Below are 19,624 nucleotides of genomic sequence, written 5' to 3'. Positions count from 1 at the left end.
CAAGTTTAGTAAATTTATTCTTTTTCATGATTGTTAATTTTTCTTTTCCCGATTAATTGCTGCATATATATGGGTATGTCCATTTCGAAAAACAGATTTTATCATTCATAGATATGAATATGAAATCTAGAATTTTTGAAGTCACTCTATACCATCATCTCATTCTAGATTTTAATCGAATGATCTTTTCATATTTTAGTCTATTTCCATCTTCATCATCTTTATACAATAAAACCCAAATTTTATTATGGATCCAAAATTAAAATCCATAACTTTCAAAGTCACTTTATCTCTCCCTGGTTCCGTATAATTTGGACCCATAAAAAATTGGTCCATAATGGACCCATTTTTTTTAATGTTAGATTAGAGCATTCCACTGAAGCTTATCATGACCCATCTACATTATATCTAACCCATGTGTCAACTACTCAACTTTGTCTCTCTTTGCACACACTCTCTCTGTCAAATTGGGAAAAATCACAACCCAGATCTCTTTTCTTTTCTATGGAAGCTTGATTTATCTTAAACATTAAAGAAACTTCATGAGCAACTTCTGCGTCCGTATGTTGTGCACCAGTTCTTCCCGAAACATTGATAATGACTTTCTCCCAATGAGCTAGAGCAAGCAAAGAAATCATGTAGAAAAGTGGCATTAATAATCCATAACTATGACCAGTCGTACATATCATCTACGAAAAGGAAAAAAGGAAAAATATGGCCAAAGGCAATGGATTGTTATTACTAGCTTCTTAAGCTCAAGATTTCTATCATGTACTAGTATATATCATCTACTAATGGGTATATAAGCTTGAGATCAGTTTCAATTGATTGCCATAATAATTCTTTAATTTAGTTATATATTGCTATGACCACTCATCTGGAAGACTGGAACCTTCACCATTTCAATGGAAGTGGAGAGTATTTTTGAAGAATATTGTTAAAAAAAAAAAAAAAAGTTTCGCTAAGTTGGAATAATAAGGAGTGAATGAAAAGGCACTAAGATTGAATGAAAGGAGAAATGGAGAAGTGGAGTCACTTGAATTGAGGAAGTAGAGACATTGGATCCAGTTAGTGGTGAAAGAGAGAGACAAAATGGGAGAAAGAATGAGGAAGAAGATAGAGTTTATGACTTTGATTTGGTGTAGATAGAGTATGATAAGATTTGGTGGGATATACTAATCAAAACGTTAAAATAATTGGTCCAACATGGACCAATTCTTCAATAGGTCCAGGCTATACGTCACCTCTCTCCCTTCTCTGTTATCTTTGCGAATCAAGTAACACACACCTAATTGAAATGTTTCACCTATCACATAATTGATTAACATATCCAATCGAGAAAACCATCAATTTTTACTAATACAAGATGAAGATGGTATAAAGGAGTTAGGTTACCCATGAAGGAAAACAAACATCATCATCATCGCTTGACCTTCCTAGTTTTTTCCTCCTACCACAAATATGAACGTTCTGACATTTCTCTACTCCCTCCGTTTCAAAATGAGTGTCGTTTTAGGTGTTTACACACATATTAAGAAATGCAATGATTAAGAGAAAGAAAATGGTTATTTTACCAAATTATCCTTATTAACTATTGGTTAGTTTTAAAAGTAATAATTTGGAAGTAGTGTGCAGAGTATTAATTGGAGGGTACAATTGAAAAGAAAAAGTTATTATTGCATTGGAAATTGAAAGCGACACTCATTTTGAAACAATTTTTTTTGGCTAAAACGACACTCATTTTGAAACGGAGGGAGTAATAGATTTGTTCGTTCATCACAATAATGCGATTACATTTGCTTTCCTTCAATTATTAGTTTTTTTTATATTTTATTTTGGAAACCCAAATTTTCTAATGTCATCTTTCAATTTTGACGTTGAATTTGCAATTTAGGATTTTTTTTAAATATTTTTTCTTATATATATACGATTTTTTTAATATTTTTTCTTATATATCTCAAGAATTACATACACATATGAATAGAAGGTAAGCGGGCAATAAACTGCACCGCTAAACTTTTTGAATTGTTATTGTTAAAACCACTTATTAATATTGTTCGAGACATAAAACAGGTTCCTTAAAAAAAAGTCAGTTGGAGATGCTCATATAGCCTGGATCTCTAATATCGCTTAAAGATGCTTAAGAAATATTTTGATTCCCACGGAATCCATGTTTTGCTTAGGTGGGGGGATTTTCTTAGAATATAAAACTACAATAAGTCTCCACGGATCATATGAATGAATATAAACAACTAGCTAGGATTATGAATTGGACCTTGAAAACAGCAAGGAAATGATCTTAACCACATGCGGTGAGGAACTTCAAAATTCAACACTAGCTTCCCTTGGATAGAGACTTTATTATAAAAATGTTATTAAGTGCATAAGGTGCCATTGATTACTTGGAAAGGTGGCACTATATATCAATGTGATTGGTTCTCCTTTATTGTCTCTGCTCTAGTATGAGTATATATACACTAATCAATCAAGAAAACCGACATCCCAAGTGCTGTTAGTATCTATATTGGATTTGGTTCGATATAATTGATTCTGATCATACCAGGCATGATTAAGTTAGTATCTCATCTTGAATTAATTTGTTATATATGCATTGTATTGATTAAATTAAAGTACTGTCTGCTTAGTATTTATATGATAAAGGAAGCCTTTAAGGTATTTTCCACCTAACCAGTGGAGGATAGTATGTCAGAATATAAGATCCTATTTTATTTTAACATTTTATATTCTACAAAATGATAATTCTTAGTTTTCCATACAAAGTTTGGACATTAATTTGCTCATGGAGGGGGGCTGAATGGTGTATACCATTGCAATGCAATTTCACATTTCTTACGACATGTGGAGTGGAATTGATAGGTGGAAAAGGTAAATAAAAAGTAGTAAGTTAAGATTTGCCATGAATTCGAATTCTTAGTCAAAATCCAACAAGAATAAAGATGTGGAATAAATATGAAAGACAACCAACAACCTTTTGTATTATATGGGGAGTTCGGGTGATCATTCATATTGCACCGAGAGCAATCACACAAATGAGTTGAATATTACATCTTAAATAAAAAATTTAAGACATTGTGTCTATGCGTAACTTCTAACTCACCTCACATTTGTCACAATAATTGTCCCTCAAATGAATCATTAATTCATTATGCTCCCCCTCATACGCAACTTTTTGATTTATACACACTTGTACTTGCACCATCGCTATCAAATGCACCATAGGACAAGATGTCTGACCACAATTATCAGAAAGACTTTAGATACTAGTATTCAGCTGAAACTTTCATTGAACTATCGACTCTAATGCCACCGTTTGATCATATGGAAGAGTTCGAAAGGATCATCTATTTTGGACCAAGAGCAATCATGCAAGTGATTTAAATATCAATTCTTAAACCAAAACCTTAAGGCATTGATTTTATGGATTCACACCAGCATGTCATGTTAAGTTCTAGTGCATTAATAACCAAAATCATCAAACATGAATATGAATATGAATATGAAAATTAAATTTGATTTAAGTTCAGGTACATACCTCACATTCATAGATGATATGACTGGTTCGACCTTCTTCTTATTGAACTGACTTTGTCATATACCCAATGTATTTTATTGAGTCTGGGCTTGTTTTTCAGATAAACGAGGGTGGTTTTTTTATTTTATAAAAAGCAAATTTAACGGCGTCGTTCTGCCCTAGTACACACCTACAAATCAGTCCCCACTCCTGTCACCACCGTACCATCTCTTTCTTCTTCATTAATACCATTAATTAACATGATAATTCCATTAATAATGTAAGAGATTCATATGAAAAAAATAATGAACAAAGGAAGTGGCCATGGTATAATAACAGTACAACACCCAACAGTTTGGCTCTTGCAGAATGCTACAATGCTCCTTATGCATGTTGGTCAATGGTCATAGTAGGGAAAGTACTCCACAACTAATTATTCCAAACATGGCAGTCCAAGGTGATGGAACTATTGTTCGCTTATCAATGGATCATGCAAACAAAGTAAGAGTACTGGAGAGAAAGTAACATTGAAAGAGCTTCTTGGTAGAAAAACAGTGATTCTTTTACTAATTATTAATCAGATAACCATTTATACTTATGGGATTGGAATGAAGGAAGGAATAAGTTGCTTTTCAAACTACCGTATGTGCTAAATGTGCAAATTTGAAAATGTGCCGTCGGTGTACATACCGGAAGTGCAAAATATGAAAAATCAAAATGAACTGCGGTTATTTTCGTATTTTAAGGGGGCCTAAAAAGAAATTGGGGAGCCTAAAAAGCAAGAAAATTGCTTTTTTGACAAAGAATACTTCCAATTGACACAAGTAAATTACGCTTTTACCCCCAGCGGTAGTTAAATACCTCTGGTTAAAGCGCCGGCAGTTAACAACCGCTGGCTTCCAGCGGCAGTTAACTGCCGCTTGTACCAGTTACAGAACCAGTGCAGTATGCACTTGGTTTTTCCCAGGAAATGTGTCATGTTTTACCTGTAATTTCAAACGGCAATTCTGGAGGAAATCAAACCGAAACAACAACATCCAGCAATCATAAACATCAACATTTCGTAGTTTATCAATTATTCGGTTACATTACACCAAACCGATAATGCGTTAACGTTTAACAATTGTTTGAAATTCATCAAATTTTCCACATTATGCAAAACATTACACGTAATGTACATTAATTACTAATAAATACGAAACTCAAATATATTGATATACATATAAATAGTTAAAGGTTAGTTACATATCACCCAAAAATATTGATATACATATAAATAGTTAAAGGTTAGTTACATATCACCCAAAAAATTGGTCATTACATTATATATCCAAAAAAATACGTCGGCGCGTATCAACCAAAAAACGGATTAACACCGACCAAAAAGTGTCACATTTCATCTAATAAAAGCAAATCATCTAAATGTTCCAGAACATCTTCAAATTCGATGTTTTCTTTAACCGGAGTGTCATCAAACATAATTGGATTGTCTTGATTTGTTGGCTTTTTTGGTGGAACCGGTCTCTCTTTGAGCTCAATGTCCATGAGTGTTCGGAAACTATCGTGTTGATCCAAGAATTCATCCTCCCATGTTGCCACCTCTTCGCTCCTGTGATTTCTCCACTTCGTGGATGTTGGAGGTAGTGGGCAACCATCTTTTAATGAAAGAAGGACAAAATGGTTTGGGATTAGACCAAGGCAAATCATGTTGCTTTTCCGGTTAACCGGAGGCCGTCCTCTAAGTGGGAAAAAAGTCTCGAAGATGTAGTCTTTCCATGTAGTCATCTCTAACACCGGCCTATTATAACATGATGCAACGATGTGTCCCATATCCGGCAATGTCAACCATTTGTCGGGAGGTGCAAAGCTACTAGGATTTTTGGGAGGATACAATCCATCCAAGATGTAGTTGTAACGGTCCTCGCTCACATATACCTCAATGTATTTGCTCCTATGCTCTTTCAACTCTTGAATAAGTGCTCTCCGCACCATAACATGACTTTCTTGCGTCAAACCCAAGGCTTCCGCTATAGCCCTAAACCCACAATGCCCGTCACCAATAACATCCACAACTCTCTCAATGTATGGTCTCATGAATTTTGGCATGTAATACATAGGATTGGATGGATCATAACTTGTTGAAACCAAGCTAGGCTTAGGAACCGTAATCGGAGAAATGCCAATGCGAGCACCTTTTCTTTTAGTTTGTGAAGATTTTTTCCGTGGTGAAGATTGACTTTCCGGATGTTGAGAATCAATAGTCTCCCACGAAGATGGGATCCTACTACGTGTGGTTTTGATTTTTTTGGGAGCTCCTTTGGTTGCCACCTTTCTTGGAGACGTGTGGTGACAACAATGTGGTCTCCGAAAACTCTAACAACCGCAAAGCCTCTTTGATTTCTAGTTTCATTTGGAACGGAACTCTTTGGAGACGTTCTTGGATACCACGCCACTCCTCCGCGATCGAAAACAAATCTTCATTACTTTGCTTTTCACCCATGTACAACTTATGCCAATGCGGGTGTATCTCATCCAATCGAATGGGCATGTTGTGACGGATTTTCATAGCAATGAAGCATGCACAAGGTAGGCCATACGACGTCCTTTGAACACAACCACAAGTTTTCTTCTCAATGCACAAGGTTTTCCTAGCACGCTCTTCTTCCACAAAAATAAAGTACATGGCTTGTCTAGACACGTGACCCCCCAACCCGGAGTACAAAGTGACATCTTTGTACCTATGTTCCAAGACCGTAATACTCCTACCAAACGATGATTGTATCTCCCCAAATTGGTTTGCCAACATCTCATTTATTTTTTGCCAACAAGTACCCAAATCACCCTTGGAGGTGGACAAATATTCCTTCACCACACCATGAGCTCCTTCAACTCTATTCGTGGTCCTACACCCAAGATGTAACACAAGGTCCGTCCATGCCCTCACTAGTTTGTCCTTAAAAGGGTTCAATATGGTTTCTTGAACATAGTGAAGAAAGTTTGGATGATCCTTACAAGCATCTTGGAATTCCACTAGATTACCCGTATATAACTCTTGAGTAGGAGATTCACCCAGTTTTTCCCATGCATCAAATATGGTATCAACCAACTTATTATGCTTCTCCTCGTCGACAATCTTCTTTTGCCCATCCACCACAACAACATTTTGTTTAACTTTGCAAGGTGATGATTCTTGATCTAACATTTTTGCCAATATGGAAATAACAAAGTATTGCACTACTACCGGGAGAACATTTTTTACGGCATTCATCATATCCGTGTCCCTGTCGGTCACTACCACCTTATGCATATCACTATTTGGCCCAAGAAGTTTAAGCAACATTTGCAAAGCCCAAGTAAAGTTATGCTCCTTCTTCGAAGTGATAAATGCAAAACCAACCGAATATGTCAAATAGGTTGAGGTGACTCCAACTATTTCAAACAATGGCATCATATACAAGTTGGTTTTGTACGTGGAATCCATTATCAAAACAGTAGGAAAATTGTTAAACAACTTTACCGAAGTTGGATGAGTCCAAAATATGTCTTGAACGGTTTGACTTTCCTTTTTTTCTTTTACGTAATAAACATATCTATTCTCTTCCAACTTTGTGATTAGATATTGCATCTCCGTCAAGTCACCCCTTTTTGCCTTTTTGAATTTATGACGTTCATTGTAGACTTGCTTGATATTTGTCATGGACTCTTTCCTTTTATTCCTCAAATTTGTCAAAATATTTTTTGGTTTCACCGAAGAATCGGTCAAGTCATGTACAATCTTCTTGTCGTCCTCCGTTAATCTTCCGGCAAGAAGGTGCCCTGCTACTTACGGCACCATCTCATGGTTGTGAACGCCATTAAAATAGCCAATTTCCAAGCATTGTCTTCCCTAACGACATATCCACGTACCTTGAACAAACACCCACATTTTCTTGATCCCATTCCTTCATGCTTCACTTTTGTCTTCGGTACTTTGTGCTCGCCGCTCCGTTCACAAACCAACTCCAACATAGCATTTCTTCCTTCACAAGATCTTCTAATGATAACCGTAAATCCAGCCCTATTTGCTTGTCGACGGACCCAACCGAGCAATTCATCTTTATCTTTCCATGTGTCTCGGGTTGAAAAGAAATGAGCCGTGTCCACTTCGTTGTCACAAAGTTTCCACACATCGGAATTGACGCTTGAAGCCTCAACTTTAACGGAAACTTCGACCTTAACGCGAGCTTCAAGGTTAATGGAATCGACAACTCTAGCAAAGCAAAGTGGTTGAACAAGTGGGATAGTAAAGCAAAGCAATTTTCCAAGCAGTAGTTAACTACCGCTGGGGGCAATTTGGTCATTTACTTGTGTCAATAGGAAGTATTCAATGTCAAAAAAGCAATTTTCAAAAATTCACTATTCTTTAGTTAACAACCAAACTCAGGCCCAGCCCAATACCCTTTCAATTTCAATATTCTTTCAATAAGTTTTACAAAACAGAGCGTTTTCTTCCTTCCCCCTTCTGCTTTGTATACGCGCTCACTCTCCCCCATTCCTTCCATAGAAGAAATCGATTCCTTCATCTCCTTTCTCAAATGGAAAAGCGATTCATTCATTCTCTTCAGCAATCAGCATAGAAATCAATTCCTTCTTCCTTCCATGTTCTGTTTCTGTTATGCACACTTCTCCTCTTTCTTTTTTCAAGTTTTCCCCTCACTCTCCAGTCTCCTCTTCTCAGCATCTTGTTTCAGGTTTGTAATCTCTGTCGGTTTATGAAACATTGTAGAATTTAAGGCATATTGAATATTGATTTGTTGTTTTAGGTTTTGTGGTACTGATGCATTACTTTTATGTAGAATTGCTTTTCTATTTAAATGTTGCATATTGAATATTGAGTATTTATGAGTGGTGTTGGAGTCCTAAGTAATGCTTGTTAAGGTGGTGATGCCATGTTGCGATGCTTTTGTTTTCGGTCCTCTGCTGCTACTTCAGCACTTGTGTTGCTGTGCTTTTTTGTTATTTAGGCAGCTTTGCCCTTTGTTATTGTTATTCTGTTACAGGACCTTTACTTGGGTGTATTTAATGTCACTGCCTTGAGTTGTTAGGTGCAGCTTGCACCGGCTCGGCGTTAATAATATTAGCTGCTTAATAAAAAATATATATATATTGAGTATTTGTTTCAGGATTTAGTAGAAATAATCTGATATAGTTTTGTAAGTGGTCATCTTGTAATGTACATAGAAAGAGAGATGTTCTTAAAACAGTTAGTAATGATGTAATTTTAGGTCATTTTCAACATATGGATACTAGAGTATTTTCTTTGTAATTTTGATTGCTACAACTATTTTTAGTTTAACTTATTAAATTTAGTATTATTTAGTTATTTGACAAAAAAAATTAGCCCCATTGATATTGTCTGTCCAGATCCACCCCTCAGCACCCGTCCTCCCTCAACCATCGTTGTTCGAAGAATGACAAATAATCACTTAATCGTGCACATCCCTGACGAGGAGCCACACAACATTCACAATCAACCTACTGGTCACGTTATCTAAACCTTTCACTTCAATATTCTACTATGTTTTTTCAATTTGGAATTTCTTGAATTGAAACCGTGGTACTTCGTTTGTTTCTGTTTTATGCAGTTAGTGTTTTTGCTTCATCAATCGACCCAAAGCATGCCAACCAAATTGTTAGGTTAGCTTCGTATTCATATCCTACTTTCTATGAACTCTTTGTTCTTTGTGAACTAATCTATGCTTTAATTACTTGTTAGGCGTTTGAATCAGTTAGCACCGCTCGAAAATCTTCGTCATGTCAAACGGATTCGGAAGAAAGTTCTAGAAGGAGGTAGTTTTCATTGCTAAATTAATTTCTATACTATAGTGACAATGTAGGGGTATATAAATAAGTCCCTGTTTGGATAACCAGCTTAATTAACAGCTTATAGCATAAATGACCTATTTCTACGACAAAAGATAAAATAATGTCAAATTGTTTATATAAACTGTCCTGGAGAACATATGGAAATAAACTGAAAACACCAATGAAGATGTGGTAAGTTTTTTTCGCAAGTTCTTCCAAACAGTCTCACAGGTGCTTATGCCAGCAGATAAGCTCAGATAAGTCAATTCAATCAAACAGACCCTGAATAGCAAATAAAGCTTGGTTTAGTTAATACAAGGGATTTTACATCCATGTAGTTGGAGCTAGATCTTGTTTGCTTGTGAACATTAGTGTGAACCATGTACTGTTGTATTGCTTTGTATAAGTATACTTTTGTGCTGCCTTGTTCTCTGATAATATGAGATATTGTTAATAGACCAAGTCAATTGCTGGTGACATTTGGAATGTTTGACAGGACAAATACAGCTATCGGTGGTCTTGTGCCTGGCCTATGAAGGTGACGATCAATTGGATGGTGTGCCGTCTGATCTTCAAGAGCTGATCAATTCCTATCAGTTGAGTCCTTTTATTACAAAAGTGGGTCTTCGTTTTTTTATTATGATTTTTCACACTGGTTAATGTTAATGCTTGCTTAGATTATAGCTTGATCATTAATGCCTTTTGATCCATGTGTACATAGCTTGATTTCTATTAAATAAGGTCTTAGATTTGAGTGTCATCACTGAAGACTAGAAAATAAGATAACATAGGCGTTGAGAGAGCTTTGCTCTCTATAAGTCAGTCCAGTAGTCCACCCATCATGACTCGGAGTCAGATCAATAGAGATCCAATGTGACTTTCAGATACCTATAGTTTCAAAGAAAAAGATTTGATCATAGAAAAGCTTTTCCCCTGGCCACTACAAGACACACAGTAGTGGTCAAAATAGTGGCTGTCCAGGCTATGTAATACCTCCCCTCATAATGAGATAGAAAATTCCAAAAAGGCTCTTAGGATACAAATGTTTACAGTTATAAAATACCAAAACAATATTGGGCCTTCTCATCTCTCACTCTATCTCACTCCTGCTGTAATTTTTTACATTCCTCATTGGTTAGTCACAACTAGTTGAGTTTTTATGTATTTAGTATGTTATTATACAAAAATTTCAGGATAGTGGCCATCTGAAAGCTATCGATTTTTGCAATTGCGATGAAACTGAAAGCTATGTGATGTTTATAGTGTTATGGGACTATGGGTGGTCAATCACTTTTCATTTTCATGTAAATAATTCTATATTTTAGTTTGTGGTACTACTATACTAGTACTAAAATAAGCATTGAAGTTTAATCTTGAAGGTCACTTTTTTTGCTCCTTTCTAACTAAATCTTCCATTTTAAACAAAGAAACAACAAATCCTCAACATTAAAAATCAGTAGTATATACATGAACAGAGTTTTAATTCGATCATGTGTTTATCAAATGTTAATAATGCAAAGTTTAAGACTAAACATGATAATTAGATGGTCATCCAACACTTTTTTTAGGGTCCAGATGTCAAGACAAAGTAATATTATTGATTATTGAAGAGATCAATTTAAGTTTCGGTTCGGATCCTGAGGGCACTTGGTCCTTTTTGTCTTTAAATTATTTAGTTTGCACGCTAAATCAACTTTAATTGACTTTAGGTCTGCAAATATGAAGCAACATCAAAAGAAGAGTGGCAAGAGCAATGCAAGTTTTGGCCAACATCATATCATCCAAGAACTTAGTAAGCTTCAAATTATTGTTATTTCTATATATTTACTTGGAAGATCATTGCGGGCTTTTATCAAAATTACAAAATGTTGGTTTCTTTTAAGTATTTGAAATTTGAAGTAGCTTATATATGACATCCGTCATCAGAATATCAGATGAAGAAAGGAATACATATTAAAGCATGTACTGTTAAATGAAATTCCCAAGTCCAATAATTACATCCTTCATTTTGATTAAGTGTGATTTGGATGATGGCCAGGAAATTAATACAAAAGATTATGTCCATGAGATGGTAGTGGGCAATATATACGCTTCCTAGATGAAAATGTGACCACTGACCACCGTTGTGTCTACGATATCGAATGTGTAATTATTGTACTGTCTTCTGTTTCAAAAAAATTGTATTCTGTCTTAGTGAATAACCCAGGATTGTTTACATTTTTATGATGTTTCCTGTGATTATAGTATCTGATGCATTAGATTTGCAAGTAGTTTTAGAAAAGATGTATATATAACAATCTAAGTGTTGTATATTCTATGGGTAGAAACTGGGGAAGTTCGAATGGGAAAGGATCAAAGGGTATTGTCAAAAATTTGGACTGTGTAAGTATTGGACATGTGGTAGATTGAGGACCATCTGGTGCAACAAGATCTTTTAGTCTCTCATGCTTGTTTGTCACTCGGGAAAAATTATGCTCATCATGAAATCTTTACAAGAAATAACTCATGTTGAATTATTTTTGAGAAGGGGACTCTACATCTTTTTTGTTGTCAATAAGCTCACTTGATTAAATTGCCAAAAAGTTTCGTATGATAATAGCTGACTTTGCTTATGATGTGGGCTTGGCATTTTAATAAAATTACAGCAGCATTGAGGGCATTACTGGATTTAGCAAGGAGGACTCACAATCAGTTTTGAAGTTTATGCAATCTGCCGTAGAGTTGGCAACATCTGATGGCTTGGTAAATTTACAAATTTGGCCTTTTGATACAATTTGTGACAAGAAAAAATGTGTTGACTGGACAGGCTGAACTTCTGTTGCTTTATTTCTTCTGATTATACCACAGCTTGAGCTATGTTTTATTTGGTCCCCTCACTTGCCGAACTAATAAAGGCTAGAGTTTCATACTATAAAACTTAACATTCAACTCGCTTACCAAAAATTTGATCAATTTAGGTAGTCAATGCTGCAGTGATAGTGGATCCTTCAGCAAAGCAAATAATTTCAACTGCACGTGATCAGGTTTTTGCTTGGAACCCTTGCAAAGATGACAGCTGCTGTAGAAAACCAGATTTATTTAGTCCTCAATCTATTTCCAATAGCTTGGATCCCGAGAAACCGTTGCATTTAAGTTCCTGCTATCATCTCAAACAATCATATACAGGTGTTGCTTGTCTATATCCTTGGCAATGGGCTGAGCAGCAATCACATTCACAGAGTTCATATTATTTCCATCCTTTGCGGCATGCTGCCATTGTAGCTATAGAATCATCTGCCACCAGGGATAGACGTCTTTTTCCCAACAATGAGGGCAGTAGAGAAAAATATTTGGAATTGGATCTCGAAAGCCCTTCTACAAGCTCTCCTTTGAAGAGGCAAAAAACTGTAAGTGCAACTGTAAGTTTACCTACATCTGATTTATTACGCCTATAAGGAATTTGGCATGTAGAGATGACGACCGGTGATGGACATGATGAGTAAATGCAAAAATACATGTAATGGAACACTGACATTTACTTCCTGCTTAAAATCTAAGGTCTAATAAAGCTTCTCACACCAAATTTAACATTGGCAATATGGAAATTTAAAATACAAATGCAATAGCATTTACCTTGATTATAATTGTTCATTTTTAATTGAGTATATTATGTAGAAAGCGTTATTTTTATATTGGTATGACGTTTCAGGTTGAGGATGATAAATTGAATGGTCATAGTCAAACTTCCAATCACATTGAGGACGATGGTAAATTAAATCTTCATAGTCAAACTTCCGATCTGCTGTCTTCGCGGCCATACTTATGCACTGGTTATGACATATATCTTGCTTGGGAACCTTGCACAATGTAAGATTGTAGACAAGATTCTTCTTTAACGTTGAAACACTTCATTGTCTGTTGAATTTCTTTGATGTCTGAACTAGTCTTGCTACTCGTCTATAAAGGGAATATCATGAAAAGAAGTTAGCTGTCAGTAGCATTTTAATTCTCTTTTTCTTCTTGAATGCCTTGTACCTCATGAAATGGAGATATTCTCTCCAAATTTCACTTTCTGATGGTTAAAGTTTCCTCATAAGTCACTGTTTTCTGATATATTTGCTTTTCTCTATGACGTCAGGTGTGCCATGGCCCTTGTCCATCAGAGAATTAGGCGGATATTTTATGCTTTTCCAAACCCTAAAACAGGTGCCCTGGGCAGTGTTCACAGATTACAGGGAGAAAAGAGCTTAAACCATCATTATGCTGTTTTCAGAGTTCTGTTACCTGAAGAAGCCCTCCATAAATGTCATACGTGAGTTGCAGAAGCTGAAGAAACTGGTATTTAACTATTTATTTTGTAGCAGATATCGCCTTTTCAAATTCTAGAGCAGATTCTCATTAGTATATTGGTTTTGAGAGGCATTTTTTGTCGCTGTCGAGGAAAACAAGGTCACATTGACACTTCTACTGTTGTACACCAATATGTACTCGAAATTTAATTATGTCTAACTAATAACCAATCTAATGTGAGAAGTAATGTAATTGCATGATGACAATAAATTTAATTATATGCTGGTCTCTTTCCCACCAAAGTATGTTTTTTACTGGTTTCTCACCAAAGTATCTAGAGATCATAAGATTGAAAGGTTTTAATTGAGTTTGCTATTAAAGTTGATTTACCAAATTTTAATTTAGAGCCGTCCAATATTTTGATCCTATGACTCTGAGTTGTTGATGGAATCTGAGCCGGTGTAAATGTGTGGAATCTTTTCATAATGCTAAAATTCCGAATTCTTCACACTCACCATTTGTCACACATGACAGCTAGTCTCCATCAACTGCTTACATAGTGATGGACCATGAACGGTCTCATAACTCAAATAGCTCAAGGTATGATGAATGACAGCATTACTCATCCTGGTCGGTCACATGAATACTCCTAAGCCATCGTTCATTTTTTTTACCTGATTCCGAAGCTATTGTTACATTGATAAAGGGATAAAAAAAAAAACTAAAAGATTACAACATATTTTGAAATTTTAATTTTTTTTCATAACATTAAATCATATATTATGCAGTCCCTATTTTATCATGCTCACGCAAATAGTCTCATTTTCGAAAATCTATATTTTTAGTTCAAATGGATTCTGGTTCCAACCCTTTTTTTGTCTAAAAAAATGGTGGGTTTCCAGAAGCGATGATTTACAGTCCCAATTTTGATTATGAATAGAAAATACCTGAGGCTAAACACATTCACTTTTGGAACAAAAAATCTCCACTTATGGAACCAAAATCACCATTTTTAAGGTAAAAATTTTGGACTAGGACAAAAATTTTAACAGATGTGAAATTTCAGGGAAGCAAAAATCAATTTTAAAGAGGACTATTTTTGTGAATGTGATAAAAAAGATCAAAAGCGTAATTACATTATTACGCTTAATATACGGAGATTTTCGTTTTTATATATCGATATACGCACGGTCACCTTGGTTTAATTAAAGAACGAGTAAACTACCAATTTAGTCCATGTCTTTGTAAATGATTATGAAATGGGAGCCCCTAATATGGACCCTAAATTAAAAGGACTATGGGTGAACCTCAACAAATGACCTTCACCAGCCAGCCACAATCTTGTTTTGTTTTTTGTTTTTTTTTTAGGGAAAAACTCCTTTCATGTAAACACACACAAAAACTTCTTTCATCCTTTATTATAAAAGCTAGACTTGTTTGGCTATCATGTTTGCCCTAATTCACCCTTCTTTGCCCTAATCCCTAGCATTTTTCCCTCCTAAACATAAACTAATGACTAATCTAATCTCATCCGTTCAACCTTTATTTTCACACTTGATCACACCCGTTGATTCAAAGTTTACAAATTTTCTCTCATATTACTTAGTTAATGCAATTGAAGACGTATTTAATGCAAATAAAGTCGGTCAACAATCCCCTAACTAATGATGATCAAAAGGTGTTCTTCGTACTGACATTACAATGTTTCACACATACATTTTTTAAATAAAGTCGAAATTATATCCTTTATTATAAAAGCTAGAGTTGCCAAGCTATCATGTTTGCCCTAATCACTAGCTTTTTTCCCTCCTAAGCATGTATCTGATCTCAGCCGTTGATTTAAATTCATTGTTAATCTAATCTCAGTCGTTGATTCAAAGGCTATGTTTCAAACTACTCATTTCCTCTCTCATACAGATACGTCATAATGTCCATTAAAAACATAGTTAATACTAATCAAATCACCATAACTCCCAACGATTACCATCTCCAACCATTGTCATCTCCCGCTAATCAAATCACCATAACTCCTAACGATTACCATCTTCTACCATTATCATCTCCTACCATCATTTTTATCTACAGAAACTCTTAACGATTGCTGAAGGTGAAGTTTCCCCCAAATTTTACCACTAAAGTTATAGGAAGATATGCGTTTACCAAATTTTATCGTCTCCTAACTCTTAATGCTATCTGAAATAGAGTGACAGGAAGATATGCGTTTTAAGGTAAAGTTTCCCCCAAATTTTACCACTAAAGTTAAATGTTCGTTCTTCACAGTGCATGTACAAAATCAGGTTTGTTTCACTTGATGATTTAATCTTTTTCTATTTAAATAAGATGAACGGATTCCATAAACTTATTCCGTAAACTTTTTCTGCCTAACTTCTAGGATGTCGGAGAACTGCAACCATTCTTCGTTGTTGAATATTTCTATGAGCTACCGGAGCAATGGCACTTGCTAGATGCTGATAGGAATACTCATAACGTCATGTTCAACAAATCAGTTTGTCGGCCGTTTTGACAAATGGTTGGAGTGCATTGCGATTATTCTACGAGTTTAGTGGAAGTAAGATTATTGCATTCCAGTACGTTGGTGGGAGTAGATTTCAAATCTTTGTTTTTGCTCATAACATTACACTAGCTGATTATCCACCCTATCATTCCATGAGTGCGGCAGCATCATGTTATTGTACCTTTGAAGTTCCTATCGTTGGATATGGATCGACGAAATCACCGAAGGTTGTTTGTTGTTTTTTTGTTGCTATTCAATTAGATATATGCTATAATAAACGATTTTTGTCTGTCATTAACAGTTTTTTTTAGGAACTACATGATACTTTTGGCAAATTCCTTAGAGTGAAACATCACGATTACGTCATGTTGTGCGGACCTTATGACAATATAATTCCTGCGAGACTCAAATATACATACGACCCCATACCAAATGTGATGTTCGGATAAGGTTGGACGAGTTTTTGTGCTGCCAATGGTATTGAGGGCGGAGACGTGTTGATTTTCAAGTGCAAGTGCGTCATGGACAAAAAATATGTTATCGTATCCAAACGTTGGTAAACACATGACTGGAGTTTTTTATTAGTAATAATTTAAGTTTTTCTTTGAAAGAAAGAATAATTTTGTTTTTATTTTCAAATATTATCAGCTTTTCATAGGTAAAAAAGGCAAAAAAAAAAGTACGTAATGCAGTTTATGTTATTGTCTTTACAGTTTAGTTTGCTCTCTTTTCGTGCCGTAGCATCTTTAATTTTCTGTTTAGTGGCAAAAAATATATTGCATCACAAAAAATTGATGAAATCGTAGTTGATTGCAATTGAAAACTTTTATGCAGTATGCACTAATTGCTCTGTCAATTACTACGTATTGAAAGCATTCATGACTGTAATGATGATATTAAAAAAATACTTTCTTAGAAAAATACATTTAATTTGCACTAATTGCTTTTATGTCTGCAATAAATAGAAATTACTACCAATAGAATACTATAGTCATTCACATTAAAAACACGCGAGTGAATATACCTAGCTATAATTCCTTTACAAAAAATTTTCTTAGAAAAATACATTTAATTTGCACTAATTGCTTTTATGGCTGCAATAAATAGGTAGTAATTGCTTTTAATAAGAATTATTTTTAATAGAAATAAGAATTGCTTTTAATTGCTTTTATGCAGTATGCACTAATTGCTCTGCTAATTACTACGTATTGAAAGCATTCATGACTGCAATGATGATATTAACAAAAAACTTTCTTAGAAAAATATATTTAATTTGCACTAATTGTTTTTATGTCTGCAATAAATAGGAATTACTACCAATAGAATACTATAGACATTCACATTAAAAGCACGCGAGTGAATATACCTAGTTATAATTCCTTTACAAAAAACTTTTTTAGAAAAGTACATTTAATTTGCACTAATTGCTTTTATGGCTGCAATAAATAGGTAGTAATTGCTTTTAATAAGAATTATTTTTAATAGAAAAACTTAGAAATGACTGCAATCACTTAAAAATGTTGGAATTTATTTGCCGAGTACTGTGTTCTCGCATGGTCAGTTGTACGTTGCAATTTTCAGGGTCACTTCAAGACAGAGTTTGAAAATACTAATCGTTGATGGAGATGGAGAGAGTACTGATACGACCTCAAATGTTGTTTATGGCGAAGTCTTTCGTAATGTATCTTGATGGTTAATGTTCAAAAAATTTTGTGATGTATGCTACCAGTTGATTTTGTTGCTATTGTTGTCTTAGGAGGGAACATATTTTTAAATTGCTATAAAACTTCTATTAACTAAATATGTTTTACATTATTGTGATTGATTCGATTAACTTCTACATGGTATGACCCGTGCGATAGCACGGGTCGATGGTCTAGTTTGTAGAAAATTTATTGATGGGAAATTTCAAAATATTCGTTCTTTTTTTAGTTAAAGTTTAATACTCCCTCCGTTTCAAAATGAGTGTCGCTTTAGCTAAAAAAATTTGTTTCAAAATGAATGTCGCTTTCAGTTTCCAATGCAATAATAACTTTTTTTTTTCAATTGTACCCTCCAATTAATACTTTGCACACTACTTCCAAAGTATTACTTTTAAAACTAACCAAACTAACCAATAGTTAATAAGGATAATTTGGTAAAATAATCATTCTCTTTCTTTTAATCATTGCATTTCTTAATATGTGTGTAAACACCTAAAACGACACTCATTTTGAAACGGAGGGAGTACTAATCTTCGATCAAATACTTGAGAAAGACAACCATTAAAAAATTATTAATTAAAATCCATTGTGTGAAATAAAATTGGTGCTTGAAAAGCCATTAGAGATGAGTCTGAACAGCCCCACAAAGAAAATCAAATCTTTATTCTTTCCACAATATTAGGTTGGTTTTATGAGAGTCACTTTGTTCAGAAAAGATGTCCATGAAAACTGAAAACTGGATCGAAATTAAAATTGTTCAATAAAAGATGTGGAATTGGAAAGAGAAATGTCGTTGTTGTTGACATCAAAGTGGAGCCTTTTGTTCCTAAAACCGATCCTAATACAATGGAATCCAATAAAGTCGTGTTAATACACCAAAAGAACCAGTTTTGTTCTTGATTGCTCGGGAGAAGTAGAGACAATTGGAAGTGAAAAGTTTGAATCCTCACAACAAAGAGGAAAAGGGTTTCCGATGCAACTTTATTTCACAAGAATATGGAATGGGTCATGACAGTAGAAGATGGAGGAATTGAGTGTTTGAAGAAGATGTAAGGTTTTGAGTAGTTTTGTTTTCCCCAAAAAAGATGACTGGCTAGTGTAGGTCATTTGTGGAGGTTCACTCATGATCCCTTTAGGGGCCATATTAAGGGCTCCCTTATTAAATTAGTCTCTGACTCTTAATATTTCAAAACAGTCATTGTTTTTGTCAAAAGTTTTTCAATTTAAGTCTCTCCTCATGCGAAAAAAACATAGAAACATGGGTCTAATTGATAAACTTTTGACAATAATTCAAAATAGTCCTTGTCTCTATCAAAAGTTTCTCAATTAAACTCATGTTTCTATTTTTTTACATGACAAGAGACTTAATTGAGAAACTTTTGACAAACACAATGACTATTTTGAAATATTAATTGAGTCATAAACTAATTTGAGAATCACTTACAAAGACAAGGACCAAATTGATAGTTTACTCGTTAAAGAACATTCGAATTAGAGGAGTTCTAAGCCCACACTCTTTTCAACAAAGTTTTATATATTAGTTTAAAATTCATACGTTAACATGTTCCTCCTTTTGGTAGTTCTATTTTAGCCAAATGTTTAAAAATAAAACTATAAAAACAACTTCGGATGTACTGAAACAAATGATCACACGTCAAAAAAAAAAAAAACTGTTAACTAGAAAATTCCTTAACCGGACAAAAGGAAACGAAATGACACAAATAACCAAAAAACAAAGCATGATGTTCTTCGTTTCAAACA

At 34.6% G+C, this 19,624-nt stretch overlaps 4 protein-coding genes across 5 annotated transcripts; 1 reads left to right on the top strand and 3 right to left on the bottom strand.

Moving 5' to 3' along the window:
• Nucleotides 1–1,488: 1,488 nt before the first annotated feature.
• LOC146934518 (PKS-NRPS hybrid synthetase cheA-like) lies at nucleotides 1,489–7,779 on the bottom strand. Its single transcript, XM_085706415.1, has one exon. It carries the CDS (start codon nucleotides 7,227–7,229, stop codon nucleotides 5,817–5,819), a length of 1,413 nt encoding a protein of 470 aa, XP_085562541.1. The 5' UTR covers nucleotides 7,230–7,779; the 3' UTR covers nucleotides 1,489–5,816.
• On the bottom strand, nucleotides 4,922–5,638 carry LOC146934519 (uncharacterized). Its single transcript, XM_085707924.1, has one exon. The coding sequence runs from the start codon at nucleotides 5,636–5,638 to the stop codon at nucleotides 4,922–4,924; it is 717 nt and encodes a 238-aa protein (XP_085564050.1).
• LOC146934517 (uncharacterized) lies at nucleotides 7,352–8,127 on the bottom strand. Its single transcript, XM_085707923.1, has 2 exons — nucleotides 7,970–8,127; nucleotides 7,352–7,781 (listed from the first exon to the last, which is right to left on the bottom strand). Exons 1-2 carry the CDS (start codon nucleotides 8,125–8,127, stop codon nucleotides 7,352–7,354), a joined length of 588 nt encoding a protein of 195 aa, XP_085564049.1.
• LOC146934516 (tRNA-specific adenosine deaminase TAD3-like) lies at nucleotides 7,965–13,947 on the top strand. 2 transcript variants are annotated; one of them, XM_085706414.1, is made up of 10 exons: nucleotides 7,965–8,262; nucleotides 8,936–9,052; nucleotides 9,157–9,208; nucleotides 9,288–9,361; nucleotides 9,873–9,994; nucleotides 11,086–11,168; nucleotides 12,022–12,118; nucleotides 12,334–12,762; nucleotides 13,065–13,222; nucleotides 13,494–13,947. In XM_085706414.1, exons 1-10 carry the CDS (start codon nucleotides 8,187–8,189, stop codon nucleotides 13,669–13,671), a joined length of 1,386 nt encoding a protein of 461 aa, XP_085562540.1. In that variant the 5' UTR covers nucleotides 7,965–8,186; the 3' UTR covers nucleotides 13,672–13,947. The 2 variants fall into 2 exon arrangements, with proteins under 2 accessions (XP_085562540.1, XP_085562538.1); XM_085706412.1 differs by having other exon boundaries at nucleotides 12,334–12,774.
• The last annotated feature ends 5,677 nt before the right edge of the window (nucleotides 13,948–19,624 follow it).

Source organism: Medicago sativa, chromosome 4 (assembly GCF_051527215.1).
Source record: "Medicago sativa cultivar Bolivia chromosome 4, Bolivia_mono, whole genome shotgun sequence".
In the NCBI taxonomy this organism is placed as follows: Eukaryota; Viridiplantae; Streptophyta; class Magnoliopsida; order Fabales; family Fabaceae; genus Medicago; species Medicago sativa.
The sequence above is the reverse complement of the archived record's forward strand: the minus strand, read 5'-3'. Positions and strand labels throughout refer to the sequence as shown.

Coding starts and splice junctions, on each gene's coding strand:
- LOC146934518 (XM_085706415.1), bottom strand. CDS start 7,229: ATGACAAATATCAAGCAAGTCTACAATGAACGTCATAAATTCAAAAAG.
- LOC146934519 (XM_085707924.1), bottom strand. CDS start 5,638: ATGCCAAAATTCATGAGACCATACATTGAGAGAGTTGTGGATGTTATT.
- LOC146934517 (XM_085707923.1), bottom strand. CDS start 8,127: ATGAATGAATCGCTTTTCCATTTGAGAAAGGAGATGAAGGAATCGATT. Junction 7,782..7,969: donor AGAATATTGAAATTGAAAGG/GTATTGGGCTGG, acceptor TTGCTTTGCTAG/AGTTGTCGATTCCATTAACC.
- LOC146934516 (XM_085706412.1), top strand. CDS start 8,187: ATGCACACTTCTCCTCTTTCTTTTTTCAAGTTTTCCCCTCACTCTCCA. Junction 9,053..9,156: donor CATTCACAATCAACCTACTG/GTCACGTTATCT, acceptor TGTTTTATGCAG/TTAGTGTTTTTGCTTCATCA. Junction 11,169..12,021: donor TCATATCATCCAAGAACTTA/GTAAGCTTCAAA, acceptor ATAAAATTACAG/CAGCATTGAGGGCATTACTG.